The 15,354-nt window shown below is 34.7% G+C and overlaps 1 protein-coding gene across 1 annotated transcript in view; it reads left to right on the plus strand.

Moving 5' to 3' along the window:
• Window positions 1-15,354, plus strand: part of JhI-21 (Juvenile hormone Inducible-21) — a 101,996-nt gene that overhangs the window by 85,496 nt on the left and 1,146 nt on the right. The window contains exons 5-7 of the mRNA XM_072540885.1: window positions 4,611-4,734; window positions 4,970-5,170; window positions 11,642-11,903. Of these exons, the coding sequence (XP_072396986.1) occupies window positions 4,611-4,734; window positions 4,970-5,170; window positions 11,642-11,903 (587 nt within the window). The remainder of the gene's footprint in view (window positions 1-4,610; window positions 4,735-4,969; window positions 5,171-11,641; window positions 11,904-15,354) is intronic.

Below are 15,354 nucleotides of genomic sequence, written 5' to 3' on the forward strand. Positions count from 1 at the left end.
ACAAATATGACATAAAATAATTTTCTGAATTGTTTGATCTGTAATTAAGTATTATTTAGATTATTATTTTGGGCCACTCTCCTCTAATAAAATGTAAATTTCACATGGTACAATTCTTTTTTTATTAAGACGAAGAATAAAACTAAAACTTTAAATTGAGTTTATATTTTGATTATTTAGTCAAAACATGTAATAATTCTATTATAGTTCAATAACCATTTATTGTGTCAGTCATAAACACTAGACATAAAAAGATAATAGCAAATGAAACGTGATGAAATCCTTTTAGCGAGAATATAAAGCGAGGCATTATTGGTTATTTTAGTGTTTTAATGAAATATATTTTATACGTACGGTAATAGTAAATAATGCGAGTATTAACCTATATTAATCTATTTAAAATAAAGTAATTAACTCTACAATTATTTTTAATAAATCTGTAAATCTATAAAAAAAACTTATAGGTAGCCGTTTTTATCTAATTGTGAATAAAAATTTATCGAAAATTGAAAATAAAACATCAGTAGAGTTTACATATTTGTACTTTTTTAAGATTTTAACATTAAAAATATCTTTCTCTTCTTTTTCTTTTTGTGTAGACATGAATCTGACTGTTTTTCAATATGCCTCCAATAAGCTGTTTCCAATCGTTTTCGTGGTTTTCGTAATCTCCGTCGCGTCGTATATAGGGCTCTTTTCATCAGCCGCCATGTTTTTCAGATTTGATAATGACTTGTAATAAACTTCGTTTTAGACTAAAAGTGAGTTAAATTTTTTATTAAAAGTGCCGATTAAAGCAAAGTGCTTGTGACAAACATGCTTTTTATTGTGATATTTTTCATCATATGCATATTTGGAAGTTCATTTGCATAAAAGTTAAATAAAAAAATGAACCGCCAAAGAAATTTATCAATGGAGGAGGCAGTGCGAGCATCAACTCTCCTAGATGAAGGATATTCAATGCGATACGTTGCAGGTTTGTTAGGAAGACATCATTCCAGCATCAGTCGCAAGGTGAGGCGATATAATGAAACAGGGTCGTACCATCGAAGACCAGGGCAAGGGCGAAAACGTTACACTAATCAAATTGATGATCGTTTTTTGAGACAACGTGCTCTCAGAGATAGGAGAGTCACCAGCAATTTGCTAAAAAATGAACTAGCAGATGTTCGAAATGTCGCGATATCATCTCGAACAGTTAGAAGACGTTTACATGAAGCAGAATTGAGCAACAGCAAACCGGCCAAAAAACCCTTGCTTACCAGAGAACACAGGGTTCAGAGATTAAATTTTGCAAGATTGCATCAAAATTGGACTATCGATGATTGGAAACGAGTTCTTTTCTCCGATGAGACTAGAGTAAGCCTAAAAGCTCCAGATGGTCGTGAGCGTGTCTGGCGAAGGCGAGGAGAAAGGTTTGCCAGGTTATTGGCTACCTAAATGATGTTGATATTCCATTATTAGAGTGGCCACCTAACAGTCCGGACGTGAATTCTGTAGAGCATCTATGGGACTATCTCAAAAAAAAAAGATTCGAAGTTGTAGACCCCCTATTGCCAATCACAACCAACTCATTGAGGTCGTTATTGAAGAATGGAAGAATATTCCGCAAGCTTTTGTTGAACATTTGATATCAAGCATGCCTCGACGCATAAATGCAGTCATAAGAAGTAGAGGAGGGCCTACACGGTATTAGTGTAGATCCAGATGCATTTTATGGTGTTACTTTACTATTTTTTTTTTCTTTTTGTAATTTCTAGTTATGCTAGCTTATTTACGCATTTCCGGCAAAAACAAATTTTTAAAGAAACAATAAGGCAAATTAAGGTCATGCTGGACTTATTTAAGTCATGTTGGACTTATTTGTAGGTGTTTATTATTATTTCAATGTAACTTAGTTCTATTTTGTGTTCATATTGTAAATATTTAGATTAATTAAAGTGGTGCGTTAATTTTTTCCAGGAGTTTATATATATATATATATATATATATATATATATATATATATATATATATATATATATATATATATATACATTATACGTCATACGTACTGATTTTATAAGTTTATAAGGAAATATTTATTACATAAATATTTACATTGTTTATAAAGAAATAAAAGCTTTACAAAATTTATAAAATAATGTGTATTGCCTTTAAATGATTTGAAGCGTGTCCCACTCCCCACTCGGACAGTCTTACATACTCCATAACGACAACGACATCGCTTCGTTGTTCCTTTTCATACAAGTATCATAATAATCGATTAAAAAAATTGATTTCCCAATTGAAGCAATTTTTTCTTTATTTTCTTATTTCTTTTTTTCAATAACTATAAGGTAAATCCGGATAACATTGCCACATCTTCACAAAATATTGTTTTTCTCGCATATAACGATACTTGGAAGCTTACGTGTATTAAATTTTCACTTACGTGAAATTACGTGTAGTGTTAGGTTGCTATATTAGGAGTAAATCGGGAGTAAAGTATTATGTCTTTACTGTATGTAAAGTAAATTAACTGTAAGTCTTATGTCTGAATTGTTATGTTCATTAAAGTCTGTGGGGCCTGAACTTCACCCGAGCGTTTTTTTGACGGACAATCCTGTAAACATTCAGTTAAAATTTCCATTGTCTTGTGAGTCATGCCTTGAGTGTTCCAAGTACCAATTTTCAAAGTCCTTTTCTTTGCCAGGTATCGTCGTCGTAAGTTTCCATCCATATTCCGAGGCTTGACGTTAGAATTTTTAGTTTTTTCCAGATGATGAGGGACTGGCTTATCGCTCCAACCCCCAAGCTTGGAGGACCAGAATTTTCTGTTGTGGTTTCTTCCCTTAGTCGACATGTTCCAATTTTAAGGCGCCAGAAACTCGCCTTTCAACCTCTCTCCGCTGCTATATAACGCATATCCATTGTACGCCATACACCCGGTGGTTATGTGACATATATGTCTTCGAGGACGTGAGAGTAGGATTTACTGGCAGAGCCGAGTTCTGTTTCCAGAACCCCCAACCCTTTCGTAGGGAAACGGGTGGACATTTCTCAGAGTTTTATTGCAATATAAGGAAACTCTCTTGGGAGAAACCGAAATTAAACACCGAATTAATCAGGGAGATAAAATTGTAGGATGTCTGAACTCGTTATGGTGGGATCGCAACATTTACAAAAGGAACAAAAAGAATAGAGCAAACCATGGTTAAATCAGTTCTTTGTTATGGCTCTGAAGTATAAACAATTAATGCAGACCTGAAGAGAAGATTGTTGGTGGTTGAAATGGATTATTTGGGAAGAACTGCTAGAACATTAAGGCTGGAAAGGAAGACCAACGAATCTATAAGAAATAACATGAATGCTACAGAAACGGTCATTGACAGAATAGAAAGAAGAGGTTTAAAATGGTTTGGACACCTATTGAGAATGCCTAACGAACGTTGGCCCCAAAAACTTCACAGATAGAAGCCCCCTGGAAGAAGAAAAAGAGGTAGACCTCGACGCTCATGGAATGAAGGAATTAGAAGAGCGATGGAATCGAGAGGTTTGAAGGAGGAGCATGTCTTGGACCGGGAGGATTGGCGGAGGAGAACGGGAATACGGCGATAGCCTTCTCCACAATGTATTGTATTTACAAGTTGGATCGTGTAATATATATATATATATATATATATATATATATATATATATATATATATGTATATATATATATATATATATATATATATATATATATATGTATATATATATATATATATATATATATATATATATATATATATATATATATATATAATACTCACCCTTTTCCGCTACTGAGCTACTGACACGCTTCCTGGCAACATTCATTGCGATAGCTAAACGATACGAAAAACCCAACCGATCACGCTCATGAGTCATTTCACTTATTATTTGCCAGACTATAGTTTTATTACTTTCTAATGTAGAATTCAAACGTAAAAGTTTGCAGTTCATGTGAATTTTACTTTACACTATATGCAAATCCGACCCTGTCGCGTAATTCAGTGTGAAATTAAAATAGTCAATGTTTTTAGGATTAATTGTATTTCTATGGTTCATGAAGTTTTACACTAAGGCAAGGCGCACACGTATCGAATTTGGACGGTCGATAAAAGTTCGATCGAACTTTTGTCGATGATGCTTTGCACGCACACTACACGGCATTTATTCGATGACGTTTGTTAATCTATAAAGGTTTGTTAGGTGGAGTACATACAATCACAATGAATAACACATAAATATGTAGCAACACGGAGCGACGTAGTTTGCGCAGTGTCCAAAAAACGTAACTGGTCCTCTGGTCGGTCGACAAAGATCGATGTGTGTGCGCCCACTGCGCCCTTTCATTTGGTACCGTTCGCCTCGAAAGGACGGCAGCCGGCAATGCAGTGGTAGTGATCGAACGCCACACGGCATCGATACCGTCACCGTGCCGTTCGGCGATCGATGCTTATGTATTTGTATTTGCTCACATTGTTTCTTCGCGCCATCAAAGCAATTTGTTCGATCGAACTTTTATCCACCGTCCAAATTCGATGTGTGAGCGCCTAGCGTAAGTCTAAAATCTCTCAACAATAATGTCACAATTTTTGTTTTAGGAATTTACCAAGAGCAATATGGATTGCACTTCCTACAGTAACCGGTATTTATGTACTAGCAAATGTAGCATATTTTGCTGTTCTTTCGGCAGTTGAAATAGAAAGTTCCACTGCAGTTGCTTTGGTATGTTTTTTGTATTGTTTTATGACTGTATTAGTACGTTTTTGCATTTTCTGTTATATTTTGTGTAAATTGAACTCTTTAGCAAAATAAATACGACACAAAATAAAAACGAAAAATAATCCGAAAATATTTTAATATTAAGAATTGATTTATAAGCGTTCCCAAAAATACATGCATAAATTTTGATACATTTGGTATAAACAACAAAAATTTATCTAATCGTCTTTATTTTTAGTCATTTGGAATAAAAATATTTAGCGGCGTCCAATGGTTAGTGCCCATTTTTGTCGCTCTTTCAACTTTTGGAGGTGTAAATGGAATTTTATTTACTTCTTCGCGACTTTTTTTGACTGGATCTCAAGAGGGACACTTACCACAACTATTCTCTTATATTCATGTGAAAAGAAGTACTCCAATACCTAGTTTAATCTTCACAGTAAGTGCTATTTATGTATTGAATTGAAGTTATTTTTTTAATTTTATATTTATTTAATATACCTAAACGGATTAGAGTACATGGAATACCTATATATTGGCCCATATTAGTATAAACATTTGTAAATTTTAACAGTAATATTAAGGGGATTAACATTGATTTGCGAGGATTTCTATATTACTTTACTTCCATTATTATCTACTCGAAACTGTCAACGTCGTTTCTACAATATTTTTGTTTTATTTATTTACTAATATACGGGGTCAACCCCAGTACAAAAAAATAATTAAAATAGTTATACAATATGTAACTCATATCTATAACAATGGACATAAATCATATATAAAGAAGACAAATTATCATAAGTAATAATTAGCATTTCTTCTTTTAGTGACTTCTCCGCTCCGGAGGTTGGCAATTATCATTGTTTTTCTTATCTTTGAGCTAGCTGCACGGAACAATAATTGTATTGAATTCTCTGAGATTTCTCAAACAGGACATCTTCTTCGTCCTATACTCTTGTAGTGCATTATTAACTATAGGATATTGTATTTTTGACCACGGGTTATACTAGGGACAATATTTCATTTTATTTGTTTATTATGCGCGTAACTTATTCATTGGTCACTCTATTTGTCCCAGATATGTTTAAAATTATTCGATGTCTACATTTCTAAAGCTTGCAATTTATTCAGGCAACGTTAATTAAGACTTAAACATAAGTTGTTTAAGCAATATTAAAATAGGTTATTAAGGTTTTTAAATAATTATAGTTTTTAATTATTTGTGAAACATTGTCGTAGCGGCAACTGTTACAACTGCCTCCAACCCTGGGCGGTTGTAACATCACGTGGGGTCGATAGTAACAGTGATCAAAAGCTTAAACAACTGATGTTTATTCAATGTAAGTACAAAAGTTATACAAAAGTACAAAAGAAGTTATATTCTTACGTAAAATAAAAACAAAAACTTATGCTTTACCAGGAGGAACAGTGAACTTAACCTAACGAATTATGTATCAATCTGATTCGCAATTATGGCAAACGTATAAACCTTCTTGGCTTGTGAATTCTTCATGTGACCAACATTTACATTCAATGCATTGAGCACAACCTTCCCCTGGCTTACTTGAACCATATGGTTCACAGCATACAAGGCAAAAACACTCTTCATCTTCTTCATCACTCTCTTGTTGTTGTTTTTTAAATGATTTATTTTTTAAGATTTTTTGGTTTTAGTTTAGGGTCAGAAAAATTTTTCTTAACGCTTTTTTCTTCTTCTCTTCATATTCTGCCCTAATTTCTTCCTTTTCAGGGGTATCTGTGTATATGGCCGATTTTCTTTTCTTTTTTACTTTATTTCCTTCTTTTCTAGGTGGGGCTTTGGGGAAAGGTCTGACTGCTTCCAGTGTAAACTCCTTAGCTGAAGAAACACGTGAAGTTGACGCTGTAGGAATATTATTTAGTTCATTGTTGGTTTCATCTGTGACAGAAAAAGATGTAGCTGGTGCAGGTTCTTTATTTTGTTGATTTCTCTGATTATCTGGTGTAGGTTCATCGTCTCTTTTTCCTGATTCTGTCGTGTTAATTTCAACATCGTTGGTCACTTTATTTGCTGGTGGAGGCCGATCTGTGACATAAGACGGTGCATAATCTAAAGGTGTAAATATATTCCTATTAAAAGGAAATATTCCCGTGTATTTAAAGCCTGCTTGGAATTTGCTGGATGTCAGTGCTATCTGAAGTGCTGTAGCTACTATGGATGGGATATTATAAATGGTCATAGTTTTCCCTGGATTGCTTCGCATCCATGAATCGCAGCCCAAATTAATTGCTTTTTTAATGGCCCATCTACAGAGCGATCCAACGGTTGTAACTTATGAGAGCAGTGAGGCGGGAAGGATAATACAACAGTGCCGTTCTCAGAGCAATAGTCTAGTGCCTGAATAGAAATATGGGATGCGTAATTATCTAGTAGCAGTAGGATTTTGTGATCGGTAGTTGCTGACGTATATTTCCGAAAGTGTTGTAAGAATTTAAGAAATTCACTTTCTTGCATCCACCCGCTTGCGTTTCCCGTGCCTGTACTTCCAGTTGGACCATCTCGAATAAAATGTTCCTGGTACCGAATCCTCGGAAATATAAATATCGGAGGAACAAAATTTCCAACAGCATTTACCGCGCAGGTTAATGTGACTAAGTTTCCACGTGCGGCAGACGTCAATGCTCCAACTTGCCTTGTTCCCTTTTTAGTGACAATTCTATTGGGCCTTTGGACTGTTGTGATCCCAGTCTCATCGACATTGTATATGTCATTAGGTTCGAATTTATATTTGTCCATAACTTTCTGCAAATTATTAAAAAAACAGAAAAATTATTCTCGTTAAAACTAGTGGCACGAGCTAAACTTGTTGGTTGTGCGCACCTTAATGAGATTTGGGGTTGTCGCTTCATAAATCTGCTGTACCAATCTTCTGTAACCATCTGGTTTTGCTCCCACTATGGTGGCATTGCTAACTTATATTTATTGGCTAATTCATATGCAAACTTTCTGATTTCTTTCGGACAAAAACCATAATATATGTTTGCCGCTCTTACAATATAATTTGCCATAATTTTTTCTTGGTCTTCGGTAAAAACTTTGTGAACAAGTGGAAGTAGAAGAAAGAATCGAAATATCAATAGAACAAGTGAATGAAGCAGTTAAGGGAATGAAATTAAAAAATCTTCAGGCGCAGGCGACATACATCCAGAGTTGATTAGGTATGGATCATCAAAACTGTTTGAGATGATCCGAAAATTATTCGAAAGATGCTTAAACGGAGAAGAAGTTCCAGAATAATGGAGACAATCGTATATCTCTCCAATACACAAGAAAGGCACAAAGATGGATCCTAAAAACTATAGAGGGATCGCAGTGATTGCTACTATAGGCCGACTATACTCAAAAGTACTACGAAACCTGATAGAAAATGATATTAAAGACAAACAACCCGAAGAACAAGCGGGATCTAGGGCCGGACGCTCCACTATGGATAATATTTTCACATTAAAAATTGCAATGGAAAAACGAGTGCAGAGAAATAGAGAAACTCATATAGCTTTAATAGATTTGGAAAAAGCATATGACAGTGTACCGATCTCCCAACTATGGATAGAAATGGGTAACTTGAAAATAAACCCAATTCTTATTAACGCCACTCAAAAATATTACGAACAAAACTTTGCAAGAATTAAAATGGGACAAGAAATCACCTCTCCTTTTCAAACAACAAAGGGACTAAGAGAAGGCTGCTGTCTGTCACCCACCTTATTTAAAATCTATTTGGACAGATCCTTAGTGAAATGGGTAAAAAAATGTAGGAACATGGGAATAACGGTGGAAGAAAACAAGCTATATACATTTTTCTTTGCGGATGACCAGGTAGTAATTGCCGAAGACAGCTACGATCTTAGCTATATGGTAAGAAAACTGCAAGAAGAATATGAGGTGGCAGGTCTAAACATGAATATGACAAAATGTGAATATCTCTCAGTGGGAACAGATGAAATATGTGACCTAGTCTTGGAAGACGACAAAATCAAAGGCGTGCAATCCTGCAAATATTTGGGGCTCATTTTCAACAAGAAGGGGAAATCAGGGAAAGAATAAACAAGGGCAGAGCAGCGACCCGTGCCTTAAACTCTCTTCTCTTGCAAAAAACAATTCGACGAGAAACCAAAAAACACATTTACGGTAGTATAGTCCAAAGTATTACACTTTACGGTTCGGAAGTATGGGACGTCACCAAAGCTAATAGAAACAAACTTATGACGACAGAAATGGATTATCTGAGACGAAGCTGCGGTAGATCGAAACTGGAGAGAGTTAGAAACGAACAAATAAGAAACGAAATGAAAATGGAGAGAAATATCAATGATGGCGTAGAAAGAAAACAATTAATCTGGTTCGGACATGTTAAAAGAATGCCAGAGTACAGATGGCCTAGGAGAGTACTGGAATGGATCCCTCCTGAAAGAAGAAAGAGAGGACGACCACGGAGAAGTTGGCACAACGATATTGATGAAGCAATGAAGTTTATATATATATATATATATATATATATATATATATATATATATATATATATATATATAAACTTTGTTCCAAGCTCTATAACCAATGGAAACAGAATTATTTAAACCCTCACCTGGTGCTTCCTTTTTAATTTTAAATCGTCTTAAAGAAACATTACACAAATCGTACTTCTTTGCAGCTGCACGAATGGACATATCATTTTTTATTTCAGCGTATGCAGCTTCATAAGTTGCATTATCTTTGGAACCTCTATTACTTCTTCAAATTTTTGTACGAGGCATTCTGGAAATAAAAAGAATAATATATTAAGAAACCAGAATGCTTAAAATCGTTAGCCCTCGGCAGTATGTTACGTTTGGCCCCGACCTTATTTTTTAAAAAGTTTTTAATTTTTGACAATGAACAACGGTAAACTATCTTACTTGTGTTTATGTTATCTTCAAATATCTAAACTAACTATACATGCAAGATAAAGTACATACCTGAAACAATAAAGCTTATATTTCACTTAGATATCACTCGAAAATTATTACTAAGGAGCACTAAACACAATTTCGGTCTTGTACACAATCGAGACTGGCGCCGATATCGCTCTTCTTCTTCTTCTTCTTCTTAACATGCCATACACCAAAGTGTGTAGGCGACTATCTCATTACTAGAATTCTGTTCTTGGCGGCGTGACACAGCTCGCCTGTATTGTGTATTCCTGTCCATTCTTTAATATTTCTTAACCAGGATAATTGTTTGCGGCCGGCTCCTCTCCTACCTTCGATCTTCCCTTGTAGGATTAAGTGTGGTATTTCATATTTTGCTCCTCTTAATATGTGCCCAAGGTAACCAATCTTGCGTTTTTTAATTAATTTAAAGAGTTCTCTTTCCACGCCGGCTCTGTTAAGGACGTCATCGTTTCGAACTCTATCCACCCAAGGTATGCGCATCATTCTTCGATATCGCTCACACGTACGAATATGGTAGTCGGCAGTTTTGTCAGTTTACAAAACTAGCGCAAGTGCTGTTATTGTTTTCATGGTTTCAGATATTTGAGTTGTCACTTTCGCCGCCTGTTACTTACGACCTCAGTCTGTCCTAGTATTAGTTTAAAGTTTTTGAAGAGCTTCTTGCCTTTTCGATCCTTTTTTTATTTTCCTTGAATAACGGCGGCTGTAGCTCACCGCTACTGGCTTTCTAAGCCAGTATAAAAGCACGAAACGGGTCAGAATGGGGAAGATTCAGAACAGGCCAAGACCCAAAAAGGGTTGTCGATCCAGTTATGATGATGATTAATATTGTTCTAAATCTATTTTCTTCTGACATTTTAAAGTAATTACTATTTTAATGGAAATAAGCCACAATTGATAGTTAAAGTTAGTTTATTGACGTTTTAATTTCCACTTCGGAAATCGTTCTCTGGAGAAAATTCTGAAGAACGATTTCCGAAATGGAAATTGAAACGTCAATAAACTTACTTTAACCTTCAAATTGTGGCTTATTCCCATTATAATAGTGTTACGAATATGCATTCAGAGTGGTCCGTGTAACGGTTGCATCTCGAAAGCGACTAGAAGTTTCCGGCGATATCGAGTGCGAGAGAGAACAACCCGTCACGTAGGCGAATTAGAGGTGGGATTATTTTAGATTATTCTAGAATAATACTTTTGGCATATATATGTAACGATGTTATGAGTTGGAGAGTCGTTAAGATACTATCGAACTGTAAACTTATAAATAAATATATTTATATAAATTCGAACCACTCGTTTTATTTAATCTCGCTACAATAGTAATTGTGATGATGATTAACTGTAACAATGAGTTACAAGTTCTCACTATACAATAATTATTATTCTATAATATCCAATATTGTTTGTGTCAAAGGCCATTGCAGCCGAGACACATTAATTTAAATACACAGCTTTATGAGTTTTTATTTCTTTAATAATGTGTTCTACTTCACTTTTTACTATATCTGGTACTGTGAGTGTTTTTTCTTTGTTTTTTAGTTTTAAAGTTTTTTTTAATTCTTATTTTTTTATTAAATAAAGCTATCAGGTTTATTTTGCAATATTTCTAGTTCATTACAATTTTCTTTTAGCCAGTTTTTTTTAGTTTTACGAATTTTTGATCGAGTTACCCTTTGTAAATCTTTATACCTTTGTCTTTGTTTTCGTATATTCTTTTTTCATTCGTCAAGTTTAGAATTTCCTCCATCGCCGTCTTTCTTTTTCCTTTTTGTGTGGATTTTTTCTAAAAATGGAAAAAATATGGAATATTTTTGTCTGTGAGTGTATTAAGATAGCCACTAATTGATTTTACCTCAATACGGAATGTATCTCTGTAATTAGTGCTAATATCTTGTTTAATGTAGAGTTTTATCTTACATTTTTTTTGTTTTAGTGCTTTACATCTTTGCTGATGCTGTTTATCAGCGACGTCTTCGTTCTGATTAACTACTACGGCCAAATATTGTGGCTTTCAAGTGCCGCAAGTGTGGTTGGTATGCTGTGGCTTCGTCACAAAAAACCTGAACTACCCAGGCCGATTCAAGTACATACTGCTATACCTATATTATTTTTGCTCTGTTGTGCATTTATAATTATATTTCCCATTCCAACACAGCCATGGAATACAGTCATTGGATTGGGAATCACTTTATCAGGTATGAAAACTGTATATTATTGTTTGGTAGGTTTACCATTGTAAAAAGTAATAATTTTGACGAAATAAAACAGAAAGAAAATACAAAAAGGCAAAAACTCAAACTTACAGAATAAACACCAGGCAACAACGAGGCATTCAGACGACGGTCCTCCATGTCAAGGTAGCTGAATCCAAAGTTGGGAAAACAAGGGGAAATAACCGACATGTTTTTTCCCCAGGGAATTACAATAAACAACCGTTGTAATACAACGACCCAAAGTCCCAAACACCCCTTAGATGGATAAAAAATATTAAGAATCCTCGTAGGATTCATGCTCTAAAAATAAAATGGAGTATAGCTATTTAGAAAGTACAAAGCACATATACAAAGCAGAAAAAACTGCCGTTATTAAAGAACTAAAACGGGTAAACATCGATATATTGAGATGCAATAAATTGACATGAAGAAACCTATCTTAGAAACCTAAGAGAGTGGTATAGTTGCAGCTAGATCTTCTCAGATCAGCCGCCAATAAGGTACAGATACGTGATGATAGCCAACCTCCGATAGGAGAAGGAACTTCAAGAGGAAGAAGAAAATGACGTGGGTAAATTCAAAACATATATATATATATATATATATATATATATATATATATATATATATATATATATATATATATATATATATATATATATATATATATATATACGGAAACGTGGACAGTGATGACTCGAGATGAAGAGTTACTACGAATCTTTGAAAGAAAAGTATCGAGGACCATATTGGTGGATTTAACGAAGAGGGTCTGTGGATAAGGCGATATAATTTCGAACTCTAAATTTTTTGGTGATGCAGATATCGTAAAAACCATCAAAATAAACCGCCTAAGATGGGTGGGCCACGTTATGCAGATGGATGGAAGGGATCCTGTTAAAATAACCATGCTAAATAGGCCACTCGGAAGAAGAAGAATGGGGCGACCTAAATTCAGATATCTGAACGATGTGCAGGACGATTTAAGGGAGATTGAAGTAAGGAAATGGAGAAAACACTTCACAACGAAGGATGGAGGAATGTTTTGATGCAGGCCAGGGCTGTCGAAGGGATGTAGCACCAACTGATGATATATATGAACATCTTAGGAGACTCTACTTAAAAAAGTTAAAATAATGTTGCCATGATAGTAAGATTGTAAATAAAACCAACGTGCTACAAAATGAGAAACCGAGCTTTGAATTTTCTCTGATATGCGGATGATGCAGTAATCATCGCAGAAAATGAAGATGGCCTACAGTGTCTACTTTAAAGATATACATAATATAACATCACACACATTAAACATGTTAATATTCCATGAAAAGAACCAGCCAATGGTTAAAGCCAAGAGCTCAGATCAGATGTAAATTAATGATTAACCCTTTCGCTCATGATTTTTTTTAACTCGGCCTAAAAATTTGAAATTTTGAATATTGGTTATTTGAATTTATTTAAGATTTATGGAGTTTGTTCCAAGTAAAAAAGTTTTCCATTTTTGAAAAATTGCATGTCCACACATGAGGACACTGTGAGATAACAGGGTAAAAATACTGTGGGTTAGAGAAAAAATAAATACTGAGAACAATGATAATATTTATTCAATGCACTTTATATATAATTTATATACTGCGGTACTCCATAAAACAATTGTGAATATTGGTCAAGCATAAATGAACTTTGCATTTGAGGCAATATATACGAGTTTTTCCCTTGCATTCAGGTTTCTTGCAACGCTAACCATTTTTTGATTTATCAACAGTAGGTAAATGTCCTATATTGTCCAATCTTACTTCCTTCACTGGCCGTACTTCAATGTTATTTCTTTTAGGCGTTTTCGGTTCAGGCTTTATCAAAAGTGGTCGTCCTCTTTTTTTATTGACTGTTTTTTTTATAGCTAAAAGAACTTCAGCAATTTCTGCGCGAAAGTGCACCAAATTTAAGATTCTTTGCTTTGGTATTTGCAAATTTGTTGCTTGCCTGCCATATTCTAGCCAGGCATTCGTACAGACTAAATCTATACCATGTGTGAACATTGGCAACGTCCATTTGCGTGACCTAATAAAGGTCATGTACAATGTTAGTAAGAAATTAAATTTGTCAACACCTCCCATTGACAAATTGTAATCCTTTATTACCTGTAGCCTATTTATTTCTATATAGTTCTTGTTTGTTTTGTCCCATCGTTTACACTTGCCATTATTACAGGTTTGTTATCAAACCACTTTGTCATAATTACCTCCCCATCATTACTGATTATTTCTTCTATAGTACCACTTCCAGTTTTGCATTATTTTATCAGCAGAGAAGCTAGGACTACTGAATCTATTTTCTAGTGCAGTACAAATGGCAAAGATCTTTTTTTGGCGCAGAGTTTGTAACAACCAATAACTGGAGAAAAAATTCTCAAAATAGACTTTGCAATTATCCTCTGTGATGCGATCACACAGCTTCAAAACGACAGCTGCACCTTGTCCGAAAACTGTCATTTGTGTTTGATCCGATTCCGTTTTAGCTCCCCGATAAATTATAAAATCGAACATATGTCCACTTGCACCGCAAATTGCAAATATTTTTATTTCCCATGGATTTGGTTTGTTTTTTTATATATTGCTTTACATTGAGTGATCCTTTGAACGGTACCATTTGTTCATCAATTGACAGATTTGTCTCCAATGGAAGTGACAGCAAATTGGCGCGTATTGTTTTGTACAATGGACGAACTTTCCAAGACCTCTCCTGATGCTCAACGTCATCCATTGTATCCACAAAATGTAAAGTTTGCCTCAAGGAGTAAAATCTATTTATAGACATACTCTCAGCAATTTTGGGCACTCGTAATTTTGCATCCCAATAAAATTGGAATCTAGGATAATGTAAATTTCCCATAAGTGTACGTATACCAACGAAAATTTGCATTTCCTCTACAGTCGTTGGGAAAAATCGTATTTGGTTCTGTACAGCATACAGGTTCGTAAACTCTGCCATACGTGCAAATAAATCTCTTGTAAAGTACTTACTTGCAGAAGATAGCATAAGGGCTCTCCAATTCTGCAACTGGCGTTACATCTTCTACAAATCACTGGATGGGTGGAGTGAGATATCTCACTTTGGTACGCCATTTAATATCATTCTTAGGGTTGAGAAGATTATTTATCTAATCGTGAACTCTGATCTTACCTTCAGAAAATGCTCGAGAAGTGCTTGGTCCTGCAGCGACCACAGGGCCCACAGTCTCCACTTCTACTGTGAGAGGTTTATCTTCAATATTAGGTTCATTTGGACCTACATTTTCTGTTTGTAAGTCATCTTCAGTTTCTACTGAAAATAAATAATTATTAGTTGTTTATATTACTTCAAAATAAATATTTTTACCTTTCAAATCTTCAAATTGCTGCTCGGAAGCATCAATGCCATCACTGTCGTCTGAAAT

This window comes from Diabrotica undecimpunctata, chromosome 8 (assembly GCF_040954645.1).
Source record: "Diabrotica undecimpunctata isolate CICGRU chromosome 8, icDiaUnde3, whole genome shotgun sequence".
Taxonomy (NCBI): Eukaryota; Metazoa; Arthropoda; class Insecta; order Coleoptera; family Chrysomelidae; genus Diabrotica; species Diabrotica undecimpunctata.